The 26381-nt window shown below is 39.5% G+C and overlaps 2 protein-coding genes across 4 annotated transcripts; one reads left to right on the forward strand and one right to left on the reverse strand.

Moving 5' to 3' along the window:
- Positions 1 to 1905: 1905 nt before the first annotated feature.
- Positions 1906 to 19188, forward strand: slc7a3a (solute carrier family 7 member 3a). The gene is made up of 12 exons (XM_079487159.1): positions 1906 to 2053; positions 8124 to 8577; positions 8659 to 8820; positions 13132 to 13303; positions 13796 to 13914; positions 14014 to 14236; positions 14331 to 14470; positions 14558 to 14660; positions 14962 to 15188; positions 15478 to 15644; positions 17043 to 17151; positions 17246 to 19188. The coding sequence occupies exons 2-12, from the start codon at positions 8211 to 8213 to the stop codon at positions 17389 to 17391; spliced, it is 1935 nt and encodes a 644-aa protein (XP_079343285.1). The 5' UTR covers positions 1906 to 2053; positions 8124 to 8210; the 3' UTR covers positions 17392 to 19188.
- A 30-nt stretch (positions 19189 to 19218) lies between these two features.
- Positions 19219 to 22287, reverse strand: rab39ba (RAB39B, member RAS oncogene family a). 3 transcript variants are annotated; one of them, XM_079485910.1, is made up of 3 exons: positions 22083 to 22287; positions 20959 to 21185; positions 19219 to 20740 (listed from the first exon to the last, which is right to left on the reverse strand). In XM_079485910.1, exons 2-3 carry the CDS (start codon positions 21171 to 21173, stop codon positions 20314 to 20316), a joined length of 642 nt encoding a protein of 213 aa, XP_079342036.1. In that variant the 5' UTR covers positions 21174 to 21185; positions 22083 to 22287; the 3' UTR covers positions 19219 to 20313. The 3 variants fall into 3 exon arrangements, with proteins under 3 accessions (XP_079342036.1, XP_079342035.1, XP_079342037.1); XM_079485909.1 differs by having other exon boundaries at positions 19220 to 20740; positions 21885 to 22251; XM_079485911.1 differs by having other exon boundaries at positions 19220 to 20740; positions 21573 to 22251.
- Between the last annotated feature and the right edge of the window lie 4094 nt (positions 22288 to 26381).

The raw sequence follows: 26381 nt of genomic DNA on the forward strand, positions 1-26381 counted from the left end.
CGTGTAAAGAGGATTAGTATGTTCTTAATTAAGATCCTGCTACTCTTGGATATTGTAATAGCTCAGAAGAGTCAAGTAGACAAATGAGCTCACAGATTGTTGTAAATAACAATGCCAAAGATTTCAATAACTAAATTTTTGCTTCTGTTTTAATTATTTCACAAACCCCATATTTGATCAGGTGTTGTAAGAACAGGGGTTTTCTCCAGCCGTTCTCATCAACATTGCAGAGAAGAATAGTAGAATAATATTCATTAAGTGCATTAACACTTTGCATTGAGTATAATAAATTACCCATATGACTATATGTTAAGGATGCAGAAGTTTGAAAGCGAGTTTGCGCATAACGCGTGTTTGGGACATTAGTCCATGAAGATGAACCTCAATGGGATATTACACACAAACTGACACAGCACATCCAACAATTGCACAGACCACAAGGCTTTCTTTGATGCTCATACCCCTCGCTATAAAAATATGCTTACAGGATCAGTCATATGGACAAAATGGAGATTACAAATGCTTTGTTATCTATAGAACGGCAGGGGAGGAGATCAATGCAGGACCGACCTGGTTTGTGACCTCATTTTCACCGGTAACTATTGTTTTATGATGAGAGACATGATGTTTAGTCAGCTTGATGGAATGGAAGAACATGAAACAAGAACTGAGGATGTACACCAGACTTTGTGTCTGGACAAGAACCAACAAAGCTAAGTCAGTTTAGACATTTAAACCTGACAAGGCTTCAGAAATTATTTTCTATTTAATGAAAGATTCCGAAATAAGTAACGCTTATGAATGAACACATTCTATTTCTTTATTGCCTCTCTTAAAAATGGAAAAATATCCAATTCCTTGGTCCTAATTTTTGGATTTCTTGAAAGAATATCAGATTTGTTTCCAAGAAATAAAACAAGACTGAACTTTACCGGGGTCAGCAGGAGTTTATTTATTTTAAAATACTTAAAGTACGATATATCAGAATGGGCTACTTGATACAGATATCCCACATTAAAATGTATTTATTTAACAGCAAAATTGAATGCAGATACATACAAAACCTGCTGAGCCCTGTGGATTTCAACAGTGCAAAAATTTTGAAACCCATCTGTAAGCCCCCTTTCTCTCCTATTGGTTTGCTGCCCAAAACTAATTTACCTAAACAAATAGGCCTACGAGACACCTTGCCCTCTGTTTCCTTCAAATAAAGATTATGTAAGAAAGCAAATTGAATATTTCTTTTTCCAAGAACAAATGTGCCTGATGAAGTTTATTATATAAGAGTTATATTTATTATATTGAGAATATGCCGGGTATATTCTTATAAATCTTGGTTGATTTGGTAAAACCAACATTTGGACTTAAAAGGATAGTTCACCCAAAAGTGAAAATTCTTCCATCATTTACTCACCCCCACGTCATCCGAAACCTTTATGACTTTTTCATAATGCATTTTTCATTATGTTTCATTTCATCTCTTCATTATATTTATTTCAGCATTTCTATGTTGTTTTTTAATCATTTTATAAAAAAGAATGATTTCACTGTAACTGTGAATTATACATTGCCGTTGTGCGGTTATTTGTAAACACCACATCACATTCAACGAACACACGTGGGAGTTGGATAAGTCACTTACTAACTTTAATATTGTTTTAGTTAAATGTGGACCCAGACATAAACAATATCTCTCAAATGTGTAGGCTTTGTTTAGTTGTAATGGTTCTAATAGTCGCCATTAATGTGTAGATTAGTAATCTATATATTCGTCTATTACTAGTATCTATTGATAATCGATGACATTCCCCGAAGAATTACGCACGAGTCGGACATTTACGCAAGTTAGGTACAGTAGGGATGAGAAGGTCTTACAGATGATTGGTTACAAGCCAGCTAGTGGGCGGTTGTTTATTCATCGCCCCGACACTCGGTAGCTTCAAAGCATAGGCGCCCTAAAACAGGCGTAGGCATTGCCACATTCGGCAGCTATCGCACTACAACAGTCTGAGGTTATCGACGCTTCCCCAGCTACACATCGTAAACCAAAAAGGTAACTTCTCATCGTTTTTCAGTCAAATACACATTGTAATTGTGATTATCACGTGTTTCCTTTTGTTGCTCCGTGATGTGGGTCTCTTACCGTACAATACGGTAAAATATCTGATGCAATCGAACTCGTGCGTGTTCGCATCGCCTCAAATTTACTTACGTACCTGAAATTCACGTCATGAAACGTGTTGTTTTAATATTGGCGTGCGTTTTATTTACTTAATAGACGGAACAGTAACGTTAATGAATTGTAAATGTAGTTAAATGAATGACTCCCAGTTAAGTGCACCGATGTTCTCCACAGGAAGAGGAACCACGCGCGTATCAATTATCGATATAATCTATTTAATGAATGTGCACACATTTAATCTGGGTAAAGAAGTTGTTTTTGTAAATAAATAAATTGTATGACTCGAACCACTATTGGTAAATAGTGTGATGTTATGTACTTACCAATACTACAACCAATAGTAAATATTATGTAGCCTACTACTTACCAACATTCAAATAGTGTCGTTTTTAAAGTCGACATTTAAGTGCATATACTATGTAGGCCTACTGCATATGTTGTCGGTGATAAACCAGGTCATATGCATTCGTCGGTCTCTTTGTTGTTATTTTGCAGAATTCTAGGGATGCCAACGTTGTGTGTGTTATAGCGGGCTGAAGAGAATGAACGCTACACTAAAACAAGCAAACCTAAACGTCTGTTAAATGCATGGACTGTCTGTCCAACAGTTATTATATAGTATCCGCAAAAAGTCGAGGTTGAAGTCGTTCATTCATTCATTTGCCCCATTCCCGCGTTTTGAATGAACATCGACTTCGCTCCGGAAATTGTCGCTGTTGTAACCATTGCGTCAGCCCAGTGAGCTCACCACTTGCCAGATATTACACACAGTAGCCGAAAACGTCACGTTTGTACCTGACTGCATCCTTCATGGCTTAATCCTTACATATATGTATTATATAATCGTGTTCCACGTGAAAACACAGACTTCGCAGGGAGTTGTGTAATGGTTTTAATAGTAAATGTTATCTGTAATAGAACCACTCTGCTTCATAAATTATAGTTGTCTGGTTCAGCATCTCTGGTGATTTACACGGGTTTTGGAGCTCTTTCCTGGGGGCCAGTGTAATGGCCTCGTGCCGTCTAGTTGAGAGGTTGCCCGGTTCATTCACAGCAGTATGTGCTGCCTTGATGGCGCGCTGAATAAACAGTTGAATGAACAGTTTAGTTCTCATGAGACTCGCATGCTGGCTTGGGCTGTAATGTAGTACTGGTGTAGAATGGAACCTGTGGATTCCTAAACAATTTCACGATATCTTTTTCTCACCGGTAGATCTGATCTTCATTTTTGGAAGATATACATGCCATTTTATGTTTATACAAACTGCACGTAGACTATTAAATGTCCATATACACAAATATCATGTAGTACTTTTGTTTTCATTGATAGCTGCCCTTGAGGTAATTCAATTACAGGGTTTATTAAATATAAATTGAAAGATATAGGGGAAATACTGACCCTTATTTACTGACTGTGCGTACACACCGCCAGTGACTCCGTCGTTTGAAGGTGTTGCTACATTTGGTTGGTCTAGTAACAGTTATGAACAAATAACTTGCTGTAAATGACAGGAGACGGATGAAGTGAGCTTCGCTGCTTTACTCATCATTTGCATAAAACTGAGCCACTCTCAACTTTCTTGCGTCGCTGGTCACGCACACTTCCTGTCAACAACGGACACTGTCGCATTTAGCTTTTTCAACCTTATTAAAACCACAGCATATGACTTTAATTAATCTGTAGCAGGGATACACGATAAATTATCGGTAATAAAAATGTAGGCCGATATATTATAGCCGATAAATCATTCCTCTGGTTAAACGTCTTCAGCTGCACTCTGCTCACAGTTAAAATAGCGTACAGTACTGTCTTTCTGTCATGATCATTCACTATTTGAAGGAATAATGTTTGTTGTAGATACAGTATTTATGAATCTGTAAATTATGGGGAAAAAGCATATTGTTTGAATCCGTCTGCTGTCTGAATGAATGCTTTCTGTATTGAGACCTGTTAGACTTGTGGCTATTAAGAAAATTTTTCTGAGTTGCTCGGGAAGAACATCTATAATTTGTTTGTTGAATAAAAATATACCAGAAATGTTTGAAGGTTAAATAGTCTTTAACTAGTGTAAAGTAGGCTTGGTACGTGATTTTCAGGGGAAAAAAGATAACTAAGACGTTTTCCACTTTTTGCCTTTTGTTTAAGTCTAAGGAAATGTTATATTCTTATCAAGATACGGAATATTGGCCAATATATCGGTTATCCAGTTCCAATGTTAAAGAATCATCGTTATCGTTAAAAATTTACATATTGGTCCAATGACCATTTATCAGGACGATCATTTATTGTGCATCCCTACCTACGTTATACATAAACCAATTGGAATTTGAATAACAGGTTAATTTATAATCCTGAACCAGAAACTGTCCTGCAGGTCCCTAAGAGTTGTTTATCAAAAAGAATTACACTTATTGAATACGTAAAGTGGTGTTTGTTGTAAAAGTGATTTCGGTTGCATTGCAATAGTACAATAAACAGGACTCAAAACAAGACTGTAAGTAGTCCTCTCTTTCTCCTGTTAAGAAGGTTGACCGGCTGGTAGGTCTTTATGTAATCCTCTTGGAATCCATCAAGGTATTTATTTTGAGAAAAGCGCAGTGAGTCACTTCGCAACGCAACCGCCTCATACACAGGTTATTGAATCCTTGATAGACTTGATGAGCCCTGTCTTGTTTAGGCTTTTACGCTCTCCTGACTTTATCGTAGTTGTTAATTTCTTCTCTAAGCCTCATGATCTCGTCTCTAAAAGCTCCCATTTCTACTTCAAACTCAAGAAGGTAGCAAGGCATAACCAAGTTGAAATAAGTGTGGCAGCACGACGGTTCTAAACCCAACCCTGTTCCTGGAGACACTAACACACATATTTCTTATCTTACACACCCATTTCAGTTCTTGATTTTCTATAATGAGATACGTTTATTTAGGTGTGTTTATTAAGACATGCACAGTGTGTACTCTTGGTGTGCCTTTAGGAAAGGGGTTGGGTAGCACTACAATTGTAGGTGCATAGTTTTTAAAATCTGTGTTCAACGCTCACTAATTTATGTAAGAATTCAGAATATCAGAATACTTGCATTACATCAAAATTTCCATAAACTACTTCTCACTTTAATGATCATGTGTGTATGTTGTGTTTTACATAACCATGTGGAACCACTCCTAAAAGGTAACCAAGTGACTGCGTCAAGTCTAACTTACTTACAAGTCTTACCTACTTTTGCATTTAGCTAAACTTTGAGCGCATTCACTATCAATACTGTTTGATGGTAAAGAACAAATCGTGCTGTGAAATGTAGCTTGCGTGTACGGTAACACTCCAGTCTACACTGAAAGTGAACAATGTAAAGTTACATCACTCCCACTGTGATCAAGTTTGTGATCGGATGTGTTAGTTCTGCTTTTTGAGAACTTACTTAAGCACACAATAATATTGATGGTAAATTAAAGTGAAATGCCTGCATTCTCCATCTAGCCCGTGTGCTGGTGTTCTCAAGATAAGGTGTAAGAGACGTCACGACATTCATGAATTTCTCATGGCCAGATCAAAACCCTTACAGATTTAATTTCGCCTACATGTTTCCCAGGCATACTCGTGGAGACCACAAGAAAGAGATTAGTCCAGCTGACCTCACTTTGGACTATCAAAGATGTGTATGCTGTACAATTAAAACTTTAACCCCTGAGACCAGAGGCATGCTGGGCGATAAGGGTCAGGGGGGGGGGGGCATTCTCAAGGCAACTGATACACATGCACTGTATAACATTTAACCACCACAATTACTTCAGATTCCAACTTAGTACAAAGAGAGATATACTGTAATTCCTCCTTTGTCAAAAGCTGGATTTTGTTTTCTTGACATTGTCTATTCTATTGAAAACACATATACATTGTGAATGCAATATAAACAGCAAAGTTGTAAAAGAAAGGATCCTTTGTGTGTGTTTTGTTAGGCCACGACCGTGACTAAAAGTTTTGAGATCCTGCCCGGACTAAACCCCATTTAAGAATCTTACTAGTCGCCGTGCCAAGTGAAATAAACCACCTTACAGATAAAAAGAGTCTATTTCAGCCCCTCTATTGTACATTGAATTGCAGGGATGTTTGTGTCACCCCTCCTCTGTCCTCTTTGTAAAGCCTCACTTTGATCCGTGGACATGGAACTTCAACAACTTTTATGAAGCCATTTTAAGCAGATGACGGCGATTTGATATTTTTTGGGGGTAGTGTGACAGTTTTTTTGGTTTCCGTATGTGTTGCGAAACAGGAAAAGAACGAAAATGACTCAAATTATTTCATTGAATCTATCTGCTGTTTTGTTTACAGTGATTGTGAACGTTTTGTGTTTCCTTGTCCGGCACGTTCAGAACATTATGATCTGATTAACTCCTCAAATACATTTTTTAATGATTAATGGATCAAAACTTGCACGTAATTAACATGTAATTAATCACAATCGACAATTTAATTCATCCACTTCTTCGTAACATTAATGCCATTTGTCAGTTACCTGCCTAATCATGTGATGAACTGCACTTGCATATATTTTTAATGATGAAAACATGTTTTATACTTGTGCTACAACTATTTGGCCTCATTAGTACCAGTGCTATGTGCAAAAAAAGGTAACGTTCAGCCCTGACACTATTGTTCTATAACAATCGTGGAGAGTATTACCAAATTTAGGTGGCCAGCTGGCCGCAGCAGACAAAACGCTAATAAGAAACTTTATCAATCAGGATTCGAAACAATTATAGTGACACTTCGAATAAAATATCATTTTTTTATCTTCGGACAAGTAATATTTGGACTCGGTGTGAACAACAAATTTCCAAAGGACAAGCACATGACAATGCCTAATGTCAAACCCTGTCAACTCATTTTTGTAAAATATCCTGAATTAATCGAACTGTGAAATCAGTATCATGAATCGCATCATGAGCTAAGTGAATCGTTTCTAATGCTCTGTAGAACAGTTGTAGATTGTCCCATTTGTATTTCAAACTGTTTCTAACTTCTAACTGAACTGCTTTTGCGTCAGAGTTTGTTTGGTTCTGATAGCTCGAGGTTCAGTTGTGTCCCTATTCATGCCTAAACATCACATGAAGGTCACCAATAATAACAATGACCTAGTTCAAGAACTACATGTCAACATCTGCAAATCACTGTGTACTCGGTTTATTACTCAGTTGTAATATGACAAGACAAAACCTGTATGTAATCTTTTATGTTAATCATTTAACCAGCAACAAAATTCTGCTCCAGCAAATATTAAATGTTCTGCGTGTTGGTTAAAATGATGATGCTTATTTTTAGAAGATAATTGACTATGTCTCTGACATTAGATGGTAATTTTTCCAACAATAACCAAATTGCATTTTAAGGTTTGTGGGATGTCTACGACCAAGAAGGAGAAGAACCTTTGTTTTGTTATACTGTGGGAATGTTTTGAAGTTGAAAAACGAAGTAGACCAGATATTTGATGTTTTGGTTTTGTTTATCTGGCAGTGCTTGTGAAATGCTGCAATGACGAAATGCAGCATCTAATCATAGTAGACTGGACCGTTCCACAAACATTGGACTCAGAATTGCCTACTAGTCTCTATATGCTGCCTGTAAAGGCATGTTTGTTTCCTGAATTTGGCTGGATCAGTGTGTAACCACTTATGAACAGTTTATTCCGTTTATGAACCCCATCATAATGGTTAAATTGGAGGGCAGGAACCCCGAGATTTGGGACATTATGCTCTAGGTACCAATTTAATTTTCTCTGAGGTTGGAATTAGAGAATCACAAAATGAAATGATTACTGAAGTTGGGAAGAAGCTACTCTGTGTCCTGACTAGACCAGTTCTAACAAACCTTGCTTTTGAGTACTACCTTGTGCAACTGACTCACACACCCAAATTTGTCTAATTCGTCCTTCCTCCTCTGTGGTTTAGGTATTTAAGAAACAGAGCACTCCTAAGAACTACCTCAACTGAGAACATCAGAACTTTTGTTACCTTCTGACATTCTACGTTTAAATCATGGTGGACAAATTGGCCTCATTTGGACACGCTCTCCTGCGCCGTCGTGTGCTGGATTGCTCTGGGGAGGAAACACGCTTTGCTCGCTGTCTGTCCACACTTGATCTCGTGGCATTGGGTGTGGGATCCACACTTGGAGCTGGAGTCTATGTGCTGGCTGGGGAGGTTGCAAGAGAGAAGGCAGGTCCCGCCATCGTCTTGTGCTTCCTTGTGGCTGCGCTTTCTTCAATGCTGGCTGGACTGTGTTATGCAGAGTTCGGTGCACGAGTACCTAAGACGGGGTCGGCGTACTTGTACAGTTACGTAACGGTGGGAGAAATCTGGGCTTTCATCACTGGTTGGAACCTCATTCTGTCTTATGTAATAGGTAAGTGTTTAGTACTATTACTAGGAAGTAATAAGATGAGTTTAATAAGTTCAATAATGAGTAAAATAATTTTGTTTTCAGGTACAGCTAGCGTGGCCCGAGCATGGAGCTCTACGTTTGATAATTTGGTTGAGCAGAAGATCTCCAGCTTTTTCAAGGCATCCATGGCCATGAAGGTTCCTGGGAATGTTCTTGCAGAATATCCAGACCTATTTGCTCTCGTCCTCATACTGTTACTAACTGGTAAGTAATTTAGTAATGGAAACAGTCAAATTAAAGCTGCAATCTGTAACTTTTGCCTATATATTGGAATCCCTGTTTAGAACATACTGTTCTATATTGGAATTCCTGTTTAGAACATACAGTTCTATATCGGAATCTCTGTTTAGAACATACAGTTCTATATCGGAATCTCTGTTTAGAACATACAGTTCTAAACATGTACCCAAAAGCTCAAATTATGGTTAATTATCAAATTATGATTTATACCGTAGCAAATAGTTTTCTCTATACCTTTTATTTTTACCCAAAAAATGTTACAGATTGCCGCTGTAAATAAATGTACACTTAAAAAAATTCTCGCTACACTGGATTCCGCCCCTAAAGAAAAAGTGTGTGCTGTTATTCTCTAGTCATTTAAAAAAAAGAATTACAAATTGTAAACGTGTAAATAATAATAATAAATAATAATGCCCTATAAATTATCGTCCATATCAATATCAGCAGATAAATGGTCATTTTAAAGTTATTGTTATTGGTATTGTTGCCCGATTAATCAAATCAGGCCGATATATTATAAGAACACATTACTGGGTTGCTCTATTAATTTGTTTATTGAATAAAAATTATACCAGAAAGGTTTAAAAGTTAAGTTTAAGAACTAATAGTTACCTTGTTTATTGCAATGAATGTTTTCAAATAAATGCCACCTTTTGTCTTTCGTTTCAGTCTCAGAAAGGTTTATATAAATTTTTAGATCAGCCAAAATTGTTCAATTCAATTTTATTTATATAGCGCTTTTCTCAATTTGCATTGTTTCAAAGCAGCTTTACATGGGAAAAACGAAAAACCCAAGAAAGGGTAAAACACACTACATGGTGTTTTATATAATAAATCCAATTATTCTAGTAAATAATATCTAATTTCAACATCTCCTGGTGGTTTATTTAGCATATTTTGCATTAAGTGAATGCTTGGCTGAAAAGATGCGTTTTTAATCTAGATTTAAATTGGGCGAGTGTGTCTGATCCTCGAATAATATCAGGAAGGCTATTCCAGAGTTTAGGTGCTACGTATGAGAAAGCTCGACCCCCTTTGGTGGATTTAGATATTCTAGGTATTATCAAAAGTCCTGCGTTTTGAGATCTTAGAGAGCGTGATGGGTTGTAGTGTGATAGAAGCTCTGTTAGGTAGGTAGGGGCTAAACCCTTTAAGGCTTTATAAGTGATTAAAAGAACTTTAAAGTCAATACGATACTTAATGGGTAGCCAGTGAAGGGTTGATAAAATTGAGGTTATGTGATCGTATTTTCTGGACCTGGTTAGAACTCTGGCAGCTGCGTTCTGAACTAACTGTAGTTTGTTTATTGATGATGGAGGACAAACACTAAGTAGTGCATTACAGTAGTCAAGTCTTGAGGTCATAAATGCATAAATAAGCTTCTCCACGTCAGCAACACACAGAACATTTCGTAACTTGGCAACATTTCTTAGGTGGAAAAAGGCTGTTTTTGTGACATTTGAGATGTGATTTCGAAATGAAAGGTTGCTGTCTAATATAACGCCTAGATCTTTTACTGTATTTGTTGGAGTAACAGTACATCCTTCAACTTGCAGTTTATACTCAGAAATATTTGGTTTGCGTGTCTTTGGTCTGATAAGTATTATATTTCTGTTTTATTAGAATTTAAAAGAAGGAAATTACAGGTCATCCAATGTTGTATATCTTCAATGCACTCTGCCAATTTGGATAGCTGGGAGGAATCATCTGGTCTTGATGAGATATATAGCTGAGTATCATCTGCAGAGCAATGGAAGCTAATTCCATGTTTTTTAATAATGTTTCCGAGATGAAGCATGTATATCGAGAACAGCACTGGTCCCAGAACCGATCCCTGAGGTAATCCATAATTTACTTGCGTTTGATTGGATGATTCCCCATTTAAATGGACAAATTGATGTCTGTCTGACAAGTAAGATCTAAACCATTGTAGTGCCTGTCCCTCAATACAGGTATAATTGTGTAAGCGATCTAGAAGTATGTTATGGTCTACGGTATCGAACGCAGCACTAAGGTCAAGCAGGACCAGGAGTGAGATGTTACCTTTATCTGATGCTATAAGCAGGTCGTTTGTAATTTTAACGAGCGCAGTTTCAGTGCTATGATGAGATCTAAAGCCTGACTTAAATTTTTCGTGCATGTCGTTATTTTGTAAGAAAGAGCACAGCGGAGTGCACACTACTTTTTCTAGTATTTTAGACAGGTATGGGAGATTTGAAATCGGTCTATAGTTTCCAAGTTCATTTGGATCTAAGTTTGGTTTCTTGATTAGAGGCTTAATGACGGCCATTTTAAAGGGTCCTGGGACATGGCCTAGATTAATTGACGAGTTGATAATGTTATAAATGGGCTCAATTGCAACAGGTAGTAACTCTTTTAATAATTTAGTTGGTATGGGGTCTAGTAAGCAAGTTGTAGGTTTAGTTGCGATAAGTTGAATTAAATCTTCCTGTTTTATAGGTGAAAAACGCTGGAGCCTTTGTTTTGGAGCGATGGTTGGTGTTAAATCATAGGACAGATTTGGAGGTTGAGATTTTACAATTTTGTCATGAATGTTTTCGATTTTCTCTGTAAAAAATTTCATGAATTCATTACCGAGGTGCGGCGGAATAGCCAGGTCAGGTGGTGTCTGTTTATTTGTTAATTTAGCGACTGTGCTAAATAGAAACCTTGGATTGTTTTTGTTGGTTTCTATGAGGTTACGAAGGTGCTCAGCCTTTGCTGCTTTTAGTGCCTTTTTATAACAATTTGCACTCTCTTTCCACGCCATTTTAAAGACTTCTAATTGCGATTTTATCCATTTGCGCTCTAGTTTGCGAGTTTCTCTTTTAAGGGCGTGAGTGGTGCTATTGTACCATGGTGCAATATTTTTCTCATTAATCTTTTTTGACTTCGTAGGTGCAACAGCTTCTAATGTATTAGAGAAAATAGTACCCAATTTCCTGGTCATGACATCGAGCGATTCTTTATTTATTGGTATGGTTATTAAAGGAGTCAGATCTGGCAGGCTCTTTGCGAAGCTATCTTTAGTAGCGGAGGTGATTGTTCTACCCTGTCGATAACGAGTTAAAGGGCTGATTCCTGACGTGCGCAAAGTACCCGTTATAAGATAGTGATCGGTGACATCGTCGCTTTGAGGCATAATATCTATATTGGTTAGATCGGCTCCGTGAGATATAATCTGGTCTAGTGTATGATTAAATCGTATGATTAAATTGTCATATACAGTAGGTGCATACAAGGGTGTAACTTTGGTTTGAGAAGTAGGGGGGCATTGATTTGCATCCCATGTCCTGCATCACATACGTTTAGGCACTATGGTGATACAAAATCCATGAAATAATGGATTTTCTACATGAAGAGAGCGAATTGCAGATGGAGGGTAGGAAGTGATTTTCTCCATAGGGAATTCCCTACAAACTTAAAGTTCCTGTTTTGGATCGTTTTTTAATTGTTTAAATTGATTAAACCATGAAACCACAGGTTTATGAAGGGGGAAAATTTGAGCATTGACTGAGAAACTGAGGAAAAATGGTTTGTAAACTTGAAAACTTTTCTGTTCTCATGTTTGATTTCAGTGATAAACAAAATGTATTTAATTTGGTTTTCCGTGGTTGTTGTTGTTTTGGTACGTTATGCTGTTTCCTTATAATGTATTTTGGGAAAGAAACACTTTGCGCAAGATTTTTTACCTTATGCGTTTAATAAAGGCTCGTTCTTTCAACAGAAGCTAGTGTTTATTACAAGTAAGGTTTGAGAGAAATCGTATCTTACCTGGTCATTGTTCAGGGCCTGGTTGCATAAAGCACCTTAAGTGTAATTTTTCCTTGAGTGGGCCCTTAAATTTACCTTAAGTTTTTCTCCTATTGTCTTTGGACAAGGGAAATCACCCCTTAAGTGCCATACTTAGGGAAAAACACTTGAGGTGCTCTATGCAATCAGGCCCAGGTCTTTAAACATAAGTACATTGAGTTTGTCATAGTGAATTCCTGTGGAGAAAATCACATGCTGCCGTCCACGTGATAGCACACTGAAAGGTTGTTTTCAGAGTGTGCATGCGACGCCCGCATCAACACAGGCAGACAGCTCAATCTTACTTCTCCATGGCGATGACAGCGTGCGGTTAAAAATCCTAACAAACCAATTTGAAAGTGGGGGGGACACGAACAGGATTTTGAAAAGTGAAGGGGACACGCCACAGTGGAGATTACGCCCCTTGTAAATAAAAAATAGATTTTACAGATTTGATTTTAAAATATGTTATTTTCTCATCAGGTCTGCTTGCTTTTGGTGTGAGTGAGTCTGCTCTGGTGAACAAGATCTTCACCGGGATCAATCTTGTCGTTCTGGGTTTTGTCATTATCTCTGGCTTTGTCAAGGGAAATACAGCAAACTGGAACCTCACATATCAGGACTTCATTAATGATACTAACATCACAGAACCACAGTAAGTTTTCATGTCATAAAAACTTGTTTCAGCCCCAAGATGTTTCTGACATGATCTTTTAGACATAAATACATTTATGTGAATTGCACAAAAGGCCTCCCTCATGGGCCCTTAAAGGTAAAGTTCACCCAAAAACGACAATTCTGTCAGCATTTACTCCATAAAACCTTTATGACTTTCTCCTGCAGAAAACACAAAAGAAGATATTTTCCAAATTGGTGGTAATCGAACATTGGCGGTACCCATTCACTTCTATTGTATGGACAACCAATACCACAATTCAATGGGAACCACTATTGTTCGGTTACCAACATTCTTCAAAAGATCTTCTTTTGTGTTCTGCAGAAGAAAGAAAGTCATACAGGTTTGAAATGACCAAAGGCGGATGACAGATTTTTCATTTTTGAGTGAACTATCACTTTAATATCAGATTCATAACAAAAGATGAACATCCATGGTATCTCATACTGTTCTATTATTGTCATCTCACAGAAGGGTGAAAAGCATGTTTGGAAGTGGAGGTTTCGCTCCATTTGGCTTCAGTGGCGTCCTGTCTGGTGCTGCCACCTGTTTCTACGCCTTTGTGGGCTTTGATTGCATTGCTACAACGAGTATGTCTCCTAAACGTCACACTTTAATGTTCATCTATCAGTGAAAATGCTGTAAGAGTAAATATATGTTGCTTATTTGCATCTTATTTGTTCTTATAGGTGAGGAAGCCAAAAACCCAATGCGTTCCATCCCAGTGGGCATTGTGGCCTCTCTGCTCATTTGCTTTTTTGCTTATTTTGGAGTATCAGCAGCTCTTACGTTGATGATGCCCTACTACAAGCTTAACACCCAGAGTCCCCTGCCCGAGGCCTTCAGTTACGTGGGCTGGGCGCCGGCACGCTATATAGTTGCTGTGGGTTCGCTCTGTGCGCTTTCAACAAGGTAGGGAATTTTAGAAGACTTACACAAAATTCTGGTTTCTCTTCGTTTCCTTTCATCATTAATATAATTTATCTCCATCTTCCCTGTTGTTTAGTTTGTTGGGCTCCATGTTCCCCATGCCTCGTGTGATCTACGCTATGGCAGAGGATGGGCTGCTCTTCCGTTCCCTCTCCAGGATGAACAAGAGGACCAAAACTCCATTGATGGCGACCGTTGTGTCTGGAATAGTAGCATGTGAGTGATTTTTTTCACTATTGATTTTACTTGAAAGCTTTAAAGATGTTTGTTATGACTAACCATGGTTATTTTATTGTTCTTTAGCTCTCATGGCCTTTCTCTTTGATTTGGCTGCTTTGGTTGACCTCATGTCTATCGGGACATTGCTGGCTTACTCTCTGGTGGCTGTGTGTGTTCTCATCCTCAGGTAGGAGGAGCCAAATTCTACTCTTTTGTACGTCCCTTCAGACGTCCACTTAGACTCAAGATTCCTTGAAACAATTTAGTAGTTTAGTTTTTCACTCTCTTTCTGAGTTTTTTTGCTTTTTTAATTTTATAAAGAATGATTCACACTGACCCATCGGCGGATTTAGATTTTTCTATTTGTATATAAGTTAAGTTGTGATTGGCTGACTTTTTGTAAATGGAATAAGGAGTTTTCGCGTGTATTTTGGTCTACTGTAGTTTGCACTGCATTGCAATTGCACTCAACCAATTTTTATTCTTAGATATCAGCCTGGCATTCTGAACTCTTCCAGTCAGATGGAGAAACTGGTAGAACTGGTTGATGGGGAGAAGGTGGCTGTTTGTGGAGACAGCGGGGATGAAGATGGCATCGAGCAGGATGACAATCCCCGCAAAGAGAAGTTCTACTTGAAACTCCTGCTGGTTCCAACCCAGGACTCGCCGACCGAAATCTCTGGGTCAATTGTTTATGCCACAACTGCAGTTATCTGTAAGTACCTCTAAGCTTTTTGTATTCTGTAGTTTGAATAAAGACTGTAAAGTAGTAGCCATTGAGCCTTCAGCTCTTACATGTTTTGAGCTCTTACAAAATTCCTTTTGTATAAAATATATGTCCTTTAATGTCTGTTTTATTGTTCTTTATCTGTATTGTGAGTGCTTGGCAATGCAGGTCGCATTGAAAAGTCATCTACCAAATATGTGAAATGTGATTGCATCGGAAGTCGAAACGGATTCATTTATCATTATAAACTAATTCAATTTTCTTCTTTCCTGCATAGCCGTGTTGATCACACTGTTGTGCGTGGTGTTGGCTGTGCAACTGGAGGCCATCATGAACGGCGAGATCGCGTGGGTGATGGTGTGTGTCATTCTGGCTGTACTGTGCTCCCTGTGCGTCATCGTGATCTTTAGACAGCCGGAGAGCAAAGAAGCTCTCACCTTCAAGGTATCAGATGTTCAGAGTATTATTGATTCTGGCTTTATATTGTTTTGTAAATATTTGTGATCTGCTGCAGGCTGATATAAAAATATAAAAAATAATACCCAGAACCATCAGGTGTTGATATCACACAAATAATAGCGCTAGTCAGTTAGCTCCAAAATGTCAGGACAGTTGGGGGGTATAAAGTCTCGCTTAGCAAGAGCTTCATACTGAAGGTCTGGAACTTATTCCAGCTTTCTTTGGCCAAGAGGCATCATGTTTAGAGGCGTGGAAATGTATCCGCAGTAACAGACCGGGTTACGTGTCAAAAGTTAACAGCAACAAAATGATTATAAGTTTATGCCGTGAACCTCGCATACTATTAAGAATTAAATGTTTAGTCGACCGTGATGAATTATTATAGCAACCGTTGTAAACACCACAGCTTACTTCTTAGATCAGAAGACTTCGTGTTGTTTCCAGCCGGGCCTTTAAAGAACACGACATGCACGTCTCCCGGAAATCCTGTGAAATTCAACCAAACAGATGAAGACTTCAAACGTGCTGAAGTATTTCCAGAAAAGTGTGCCTTATGCATCAGACGTTTAGCCAACGGTCCGTGGGCGTGACGTCTGAGGCTGAGCCTAGGGGTATATGCACAAATAATTTTCATTTATTTTACTGTCTTTTCTTTTTGCATAAATAACTTTTCATTACGATGCATTATTTTTAAACAATTGAAGTGAATTAGCTTATCTTGATTTAGATTTTTGTGGGCCATTGTATTCATGCATGGATCAGGTTTTAATCCACTTGAATTCAATTTAAAGGTCCAGTGTATGAAATTTAGTCGCATCTAGCAGTGAGGTTGCAAATTGCAACCAACGGCTCACTCCACCCCTCCCTTTTGATGCACTATGGCAGCTGACACAGGACTAAGATGTGGCGTTTTCGCTTGTTTGCTGAAGGCGATAATGTATTAACGAAATGTACTCTGTAGAGCAGTTTGTCCGTTTAGGGCTACTTTAGAAACAACATGGTAAATTTCATGTAAGGGGACCTGCAGTGTATTTAGATAGAAATAGCTCATTCAAAGGTAATAAAAACATAATTTAAGTGTTATGTAACATTATGTTAGGTCTTTATACAGCTCTGAAGACATAGTTATGTATATTATATTGCATTTCCGTCAAAAGATCCTCCAAAAATGACACACTGGACCTTTAACAAAACAAAAAATAACTGCTCAAATGTTGATTGATGATTCCGTTACATAAACATCTCTTCTGTAAATAACACTTGATGATTCTTACTTGCAAGTACTTGTCAGAAGTTGGCACGCCGTGGGACACAAATGCTTTCACATTAAAAAACTGGAAAAAACGGACTCGTCTGCCATTAACTGAATCATTCTGTGTGCAGGTGCCACTGTTGCCTTGGCTCCCTCTGTTCAGTATCTTTGTCAACATCTATCTGATGATGCAGCTGGACTTGGCCACCTGGTCCCGCTTCGCCGTGTGGATGGGTGTCGGTGAGTACATCTGTTCCTTACGCTTCTCGCTGAGATAGCATCCTGTTTGTTTCCTACATTCTAACACTCCCACTTCTCTTGTTTCCTTTCCCAGGTTTCGCCATCTACTTCGGCTACGGCATCCGGAACAGCATAGGGGCCATGAACAGCCCCTCACGAAATTATGAGCCGGCCCTTCAGAACAAGAGCCCTATTTATCTAGTTGGAGACAAGAGCGAGTTGGAAGTGATTTCTCCCTGATAGCCCCAGATGGAGATTTTCCACTGAACGTGTTTCATGTGAAAAGTCCTTATTTATTAATGTAGAGACTTCCCCTAACATTTTAATTCCAAAAGGAATTCTTATCCTCTCAAACGTCAACCCTCAGAAAGTGATGCAGAGTTTGCTGTAGCTTCCGTCAGTCTCCATACTGGAAATGTGTTTTTGTGGCTTCTGCTGTAATCTTTTGTACTGTAATGGCCACTTTTTCTTCTTGACAATGAGCTGACTGTATACAGGGTATTTGCAGGCCTGCGAAAATGTGATTTTTGTTTTCATGATCCAGTTTGTGTGCTAAAGCCTTTTTTACTAGGCTGCTGCAGTCCAAAATGGTCTCCTGTGGATCTTGTGGTTTCCCAGTATTAGACTTACAGTGACCCCTAGTGTTCAGTTCGCAGAATGCAAAGGCTCAATGGCAATACCATAAGACATTATTTGTTTAATGGTAACTGTTAGACAAACTAATTACAGACCAACAGACAATGTTCTGAAGAGGTTTCGAATCTAATATGGCTTAAAGTAAATAACTAAACAATCCTTAAAATACTGGTTTTATCCCATGTGTGAGTTCCTTGAAAGAGTAAATGGATAGTATAACTTTCCATTTCTTTCAGACTTGCATTGACACAAAGCTGTCTGCTGTATATGGAGATACTGGTATTGGGCATTTTGGTTTAAGTGTGTTTTTGTGTTTTGAATGAGAATGTGTCGTTTCCCTTTGTTTTGCAAAATACTAAATTATTTTTGGGAAAAATCTGAATTACGTTTTTATATGGACATGTATAGTTTACTTATTCAGCCTCCTTAAACGTGGTGGGAAAGCTTTGGGGTCGCCTGCTATTAAAATAGCAGATTTACAGGTCAAACCTGAATCTTCCCGAATATCTAAAGAAACTGGCTTTGAATGGCCTTTCATATCTGAAGGTTTAGATAGTTGTTAAATAGATGTTTTTAGGTTTCCATTGAAACTTGTTCTTGGCAGCTTGGCTGTTGAGCTCATGTTACTTTTATCAATTTTTACTTAATTGTAGAGTCATTTTATTATAGTGAACTGGTTTACTGTAGCTCGATCGAAGTTTTGAGTATCTTGTCTTGTGCTCCCGTCATAATAGTTTCTATACTTTGTGTTGACCCATCAGGATGCTGTGACCCAGCTCCTTATTAACTGTTGTGACCGTGCTCATGACAGTTTAAAAATGTTGATTATTGTAACATATTTGTGTTGAGATAATCTGAGAGCAAAAGAGGCTGTTTGCAGCTGCTTTCTGCCAGCTAACTAGATTGCGATTTATAGATTGCAAAGTTTTAAAAAAACACTTTTGTTTTCAATATATTAACATATTGCTTAATTAGAAACATATTTTTGTATAGCTTTAATATTTTGTGTTTTAACAATCAAATGAAATGGTTTGGTTTACATATACCAGACATGTCAGATTTAGCACATACAAGTATTTGAATACACTTTTTGTATCTGCTCCCAGGCATTGAATTCGACAAGGTGTTGAATTGAATTCGTTTGATGTTGAAGTTCTTCTGTAGAACAGTGCCTGAAGTTTAAATGTACCTCAAAGATGGATGGTAGATATCAACACATACCAAACCACATGCCTTTGAGATACACGTTGTAGTGTTACATATTTGTTTGTTTGTTATTCAGTGTATAAATACATATTTGGTCTTTTGTATACTGTAAATATTCCTGCCATGTACAAAGAAAATGAGCTGTATTATACAAATTCAGTTTTTTTATAAATAAAGTGATTCTCAAAATAATTGAAAAAGAAATCGTTACTAGGCACAATCTTTTGTCTCACACCTTTTATTGATAGTTCATCTCATCCCTCTCACAAGATTAATAAATACACAGTTAATAATCTTTTTAGTCTGCAAAATGGCATTAGTCTGTAAGTCAAACAAAGTACATTTCAGCAGCTACTAACCTCAAGTGATTAAAGAGTGCACCAATCAAAAATAAAAACGATAAAGGGGCGTGATCTATCAGTGCTTTACAAATATGGTGTGTTGAGAAAGTTTCTGGATGTTATTTATTTGTTTTATTTGCAAATTGATATGCACATTATGGAAAACATGATCAAATGTCTTTGCACTGAGAGCATTACACTTTAATTAAACGAATGTGTAGTCAAAAATCCAAAATAATTTATAAACATGTATGTGGAGAATGTGGAGACCTTGTGTATGTGCATTCAAAAAACATAATTTGATGAGAGCATCATTTGATCTTGAACTTTATTTAGTGAAGCATTTAAAACTCCAAAAGGAGAAAGAAAAAGTAGTCGTCACATCTGCTAAGATTGGTACAACGTCTACATCCATCTACACGAATATTTTTTTCATGTCTCTTTGTCACGCAACGATGCTTCATCATGTGGACCATCATTTATCTTCCCATTGTTTTCAAATCCAAGATCCTCCAAATAAATAATCAATATATGCCAGTATGTAGCGGTCAAAGGATTATGGACCATTGAGATAAGGAATGACATTTCGATTGGGCATGCTCTTAAATCATCCGTCATTAATGGGTGAACTTTTGGTGTAAACTTTGGGTCTGTCTTTGCTGCTGTCTGTGTGTTGGAGAGTTTGGAAGGTTTGAGACCTCCAGTTCGGGAGATGCACTTTTCTCACAAGTCAGTTCTCTAGATTCCCCCTTACCAAACCAATCAATGGTTTCTTGTTTGTCGCTTATCTGTAGGTCGTCATTTGAACTTAAGGGTTAAGAGAATGTGAATTTTATTCGAAGTAACTATGAGAGCAGGAAATGTTGATAGAAGAGAGTATTTGTAGGGTTGCAGTAGAGGGAAATGTCAAGCTAAGGGAAAACAACGGCACTGGTTTTGCGGTGAAGGGGCTTGATACGCCGGCAAGAGTCACTTCAGCTCAACAGAGGCAGCGGCGGTCGCTCTTGGTCACTTCCTCAGACGAATGCACCACATTGGGCACGAAACCGCTCTTGACACCCTCCCAGCCCTCCTGGATGGTGATGTCACCAGATTTGACCAGCTCAAAGATGTCACACGTCAGCTCGGTGAAGGCCCTCTCTACATTGATGGCGTCACGGGCCGAGGTCTCCACGTAGCGCATGCCGTAAGCACCTGCCAATTTTTCAGCCTCCTGCTGGCTCACCTGCCGCTGCTGTTCCAGGTCGCATTTATGGCCGACCAGTATGAAGACGATGCTGTGCGGCTGCACATGACTGCGTGCCTCCTCCAGCCACTCGTGCACATTCTGGAAAGAGCGCCGGTTGGTGATGTCAAAAAGCAAAAGGCCACCCACTGAATTACGATAGTAAGCCCTTGTGATAGATCTGGATCACATTCAGAAGGGAAGATCAGACCATGTTAGACATATTTGACAACGGAAATTCAGGAAATAAAGATTATATTATATAATAAAAGAATATTACATAAAAAATTTTGGGGATTTGCACGAGCATTTAAGGACACCACGAACTTTCTTCCTAACCGTAAATGAAAAAACCATTACAGCTACAACTAAAATATCATCAAATATCACCAGCTGTACCTAAATCTCTCCTGGCCTGCTGTGTCCCAGATCTGAAGCTTGATGCGTTTGCCTGGTTCGATCTCTACCAGGCGAGAAAAGAAGTCAACTCCAACCGTAGGATCAGACACCTGTGCAAAACGTCCTTCTGTGAAACGTCTGATCAGACACGATTTCCCCACCGTCGAGTCACCAATGACAATCAGCCGAAACTGGTACAGCCATATAGCTTCCATATCTTATTTAATCTAAAAAGAAATAACAATAAAGATGGTTTGAGAATCAATTTGTAGTATATTCTAAATGAAACAAAACACTGTAAAGAATGTTTTGCGAGCTTGAGAACACACTTCCTATGGTGGTGTTGTAGTACATTGAGCAAACTGGATTCAGCCTAATGATAAAATATGATTTATTATAATTAAATAAACCTGAATAGACGTGGATACAACGATGCAAGGTATTTTAAGGATTAGCTCAGACTGGTTCTTTACATGCAGGACAATAATTCAAATAGGTGTTAGTATCTAATACAATACTATGAATATAATGCTTGACTATTCATTTGCACCGTTATAGTCTACTGTAAAGCATCAAGTACATTGCATATATTTCTGCACCGGAATGATACTTACATTTTTTGTATCTTTGACTTTTTAATTTCAAGATGACCAAAACGTGACAACATATAGGCCTATATGAATTCAGTGGTTGAATCAGACCCGAATCCCACATGAATAACAAGTATGTCCTTATTATTTGATCAATAATTCACTAGGAGTGCTCAACGCGGCCTGTTAAAATAATTTAATAAGAAGCATCGCGTATAGTGTTAAATAAGTCCATCAAGCAAAAGCATTTTGCATCATGCAGAAAGGACTTGCAGGCCTAGCAATCGCGTAATCGCTCTATGAATGTACAGTATTGTATTATTGCGTTCATATTACCTCGGTAACGCTTCTCAGTGCCTCAGAATGGCAAACCCCATAATTTTCGCTGTTTTTCAGTCCGAAAATGTGTAATACAGTGACGTTCCCAGGCAAGGCATCCAAGCACACCCGAATGTTTAAAGGATAAATGTGCAACTAGTTCCCGCTTCGAACGTGCACAAAACGACCATAACCATAACCGTCTGAGGTCTTTACCTTAATGTATTGCTTTCAGAAATTGTTTGTAAATTCATGTCGTCAATCTCATGATTAGGGATGAGGAGATGTTTGTGAAAATGTGCTGATGAAATGGCAGTATTATCAGCATCATATAGCCTGACTCATCCCTCATCAGTACCATTGCCGTAATAACGGCGGCAGCGGCGCACGCAGCACGTCATTCAACAACGCTTTGCGTCGCACATTTCTGCTCTCTCACTCGCCGTATTCGAGACTTCCGGGAGGCGTTACACTGGCACTGTCACAGCCTGGCCATTGATGCTTCTCAGAGGTGGTTCTCATATAACGTGAAACGACCAGTTTTTGGACTTTCCAGTCAGCTAAATCGAGTAAAAGTTTGCTTCTGTTCAGGATTGACGCGTTGGATTAGATTGTGTATGTTACCCCGAGCTTCTTCCTGGCATGGGTAGAAAACCCTTGAGCTTTAAAAGTAGGCACAAGGGGACAAGGTTTTCCAAAAATATAAGAGTTTATTCACAGCATCAGAGTTAAATAAGACAAACAGGTAAATTCTCCCGTAGAAGACTAAACATGTACCAAATGGTTTCCTCCCCCCTCTCAATAGATCTAATTTACCTTCGGCCAAACCCAGATACAATTGCGGCCTAAACACAGGACCACTCAAGACCCAAAATAACTCATATGCAAAATCCCACACTCATAATACACTTCAAATAAACACAAACAAAATAATACCTGCCAAAACAATATCACACCAAACCACGCACAAGAGAGTAGTCCACGGTTGGTGGACGTCAATGTAATATGGGGGGTGTTTCAATGGCCCAAAAGAATGAGAGACTGGGAAGGGACGTTAACACACAAATACAATAGACAAAAATGAAATCACCTTGCTAGTCAGTCCCTTACACCACAATCATAGCCCACAGCTAGATTGGAAACATGCGGCACGCACGTACAGGGACAGACCAGCGAAGGGAAAAACCTAACCGAAACAAAAAACAGGAGGAACAGCGAACAACTCCACCTACTACAAAGAAACACAGAAATACACTTTATAATTCAATAACAATACAAATATTTCCTTTAATCATATTAACCTTTAAAATCCTTTCAACCCTATGTAAAATAGTTTAAATTACCTGCAACACTGTCATCAACACTGGACCAATCTCCTTGATGAAACCACACAGCATTACCGACGGTCTATGCCACACTTATCTATCTTAAAAACACATTACCTTAATTGAATAAAGCCACATGTCGCCAACACTTAAAATCTCAATCCATACACATACCCGCTCTCTCCAACGGTGTCCGCAACGAATAACAAAATATCCCCACAATGTTCACATCTGTAGTAAACAAGATTCGTGCTTTTAAAGGCTTTGTGATCATAAAAACACAAAGCAACATTCACTTAGCCTACCTGCTTCGAGCCCTAACCAGGTGCAAATGTCCTCGAGAGCATACCAAAAAGGCTTCCACACACTTGAGATCCAAACAAAGGGACTGGACCTCATATTTTGGCATCCTCTCAAGTGCCTGCTTATAAACCCCCCACCATGTGCTTGGCCACGCCCTACAAGCAAAAGGAGCTAGCTCCCCTGCTACATTCTCTCCCCGAGACTTTTATCGGTGACCCACCGATATCCCTATAGCCTAAACAATACAGTTAGAAACATACATGTTTCCAAGGCTACAACTCTTCACCAACAACTGTAGTCATAGGTAACCTATAAGGGTTGGAATGCTGACCCGCGGTACACCTACTGGAGCGCCGTAGTTCTATGGGCGGAGTAGTTTCGAACACAGGGGTGGCCTCCAAGACACAATCCTCAGTGGACCCCAACGGGGGCATGTCACAATCATCTTGCAATACTACCCCTAAAATAGAATCGCTATCTGAGTCCGGGGGAGAGATAATACCTGGATTATCTTCATCCTCGGACGTAGTATCATCATTACTTGGACCCACATCAATAAATGCCTTTCGCATTTCCATCCGATGGACCTGCTTCACTGGTCCTGCCTGCGACACCGGAGCAACAGAGTACACCACACCCTGCTCCCCTGGCCCACGCACCACCTTATACAGACACGAGTCATATGCATCCTGAATTTTACTTCTTCCCCGATGGTGGCTCCTGAGGTAGACCAAGTCACCCTCTCCAAAACCCTGATCATTGATTCTACCCTCATAGCGCCTATTTCGACGGGCAACCTTTTCCTTCAACCTTTCCTGTACTTCCCTGTATGCTGACTGGAGCCTACTTTGATGTTCCACAATCCAATGCTCTGGGGTCTCGACAGTTCCTTCCCCCTGATTTAACAAAAAATCCACTGGCAACTTAGGCTCACATCCAAACATTAAGAAATATGGACTCATGCCAGTGGAATAATGCACGGTGGTATTATAAGCATAAACCAGCTGGGGTAAATGGTGGGGCCACTTCCTCTTGTTCTCCGGGGGCATTGTTCGCAACAGATCGTGAAGAGTGCGATTAAAACGTTCACACTGCCCATTACCCTGCGGGTGGTAAGGAGTAGTCCGACTCTTCTGCACCCCATATACCTTACATAACTGGCTAATAAGGTTACTTTCAAAATTCCGCCCTTGGTCTGAATGCAGACGACAGGGAACCCCAAATAGGTGAAACCAATGTCGAACCAACACCTCTGCCACAGTACTTGCTCGCTGATCTCGAGTAGGGATCGCTTGGGTAAACTTGGAAAACACGTCTGTAAGTACCAAGACACTCTCCCTCCCATCACTCGCAGGCTCCAACACAGTAAAATCCATGGCCAAGATTTCATGAGGCCGGGATGCCTGTAGTGTTCCCATAAATGACCTTACTTTTGGTTGGACTGCCTTGGCAAGGATGCACCGCTGACATTCTTGACACCAACGTTCCACGTCTCTCACCATTCCTGGCCAATAACAACGGCGCTTCACCAATTCTACAGTTCGATCTCTCCCTTGATGGCCATGGCTGTCATGCAAATGACTAAATACCTCTCTTTGAAGACGTTGCGGCAACAACAACTGGTAGATTTCCTTATGACCATCCGGTGTATACACTAAACGATAAAGGCATCCCTCTCTCTCACGCAAACGGTCCCACTGCCTAGCCATCTCCTTTACAGCTCTATCCCTACAAACCAATCCCGAAGGGCGCAAACCACTACCTGTGGCCCAAGCATTTATAATAGGACCAATAACTGGGTCCGCCTTCTGCAAACAAGCCAAATCTACCGGTGAACATCCCGGCAGTGCAGCAACCTCACTAGCACTCACCACCAAGCATTCTGGTGACCTACCCTTTGACTGCAGCTGTAAAACTTGCGGAATCTCTGTTCCCGGGAAAACATTATTCAGGGCCTGTCGAGAGAGTGCGTCAGCATTTTGATTAGTTCTCCCTGGGCGATATTTAAGCACAAAGTTAAACGAGGCTAACTGTGACAGCCACCTCTGCTCCAGGGCACCCAGCTTTGAGGTCTGAAGGTGACAGAGCGGATTATTGTCCGTATAGACAACAAAATCATTTCCCAGCAAATACTCCCTGAACTTATCACATACAGCCCACTTCAGAGCTAAACATTCCAATTTCATGGAGCTATAATTCTCCATGTTCCGCTCTGTCCTCCGCAGACCCCTGCTGGCGTAAGCAATGGGACGACGCCTACCACCCTGCTCCTGGGACAAAACTGCCCCCAAACCCTGATGACTTGCGTCTATCTCGAGAACAAAAGGCTTCTGGAAATCTGCGTATGCCAGAACCGGGGCTGTCACCAACTTTGTCTTCAGAGTTTGAAAGCAGTTCTCACACTCTTCGTCCCATACCGAAACCAAGGGCAACCGTGGGGTCTTGCCCTTTTTCACAGCGCCACTCAATCTAGTTACCAATTCATGAAGAGGTTTAGCCAGTTTCGCAAATCCATCGATAAACCGACGATAATAGCTGGCAAACCCTAAAAAGGAACGAAGTTCTGCCAGGTGCACAGGACGCTTCCAGTCTTTTACTACCGCCACTTTCTCAGGGTCAGTTGAAACTCCCTGCTCCGACACTAGGTGTCCCAAATATTTGACTTGCTTCTGAAAGAAACAGCATTTGCTCAGCTTGATCTTCAGACCCTCCTGCTGTAATCGCTGAAAAACATCCCCTAACCGCACCAAATGTTCCTGTACTGAAGAGGAGAACACAATTATATCATCTAAATACAGCAGCAACGAGGAGAACCGCTTATCCCCAAACAACCGTTCCATGAGTCTCTGGAACGTCCCTGGTGCATTACACAACCCAAAGGGCATAC

The sequence above is a fragment of the Barbatula barbatula genome (genome assembly GCF_947034865.1).
Source record: "Barbatula barbatula genome assembly, chromosome: 22".
NCBI lineage: Eukaryota > Metazoa > Chordata > Actinopteri > Cypriniformes > Nemacheilidae > Barbatula > Barbatula barbatula.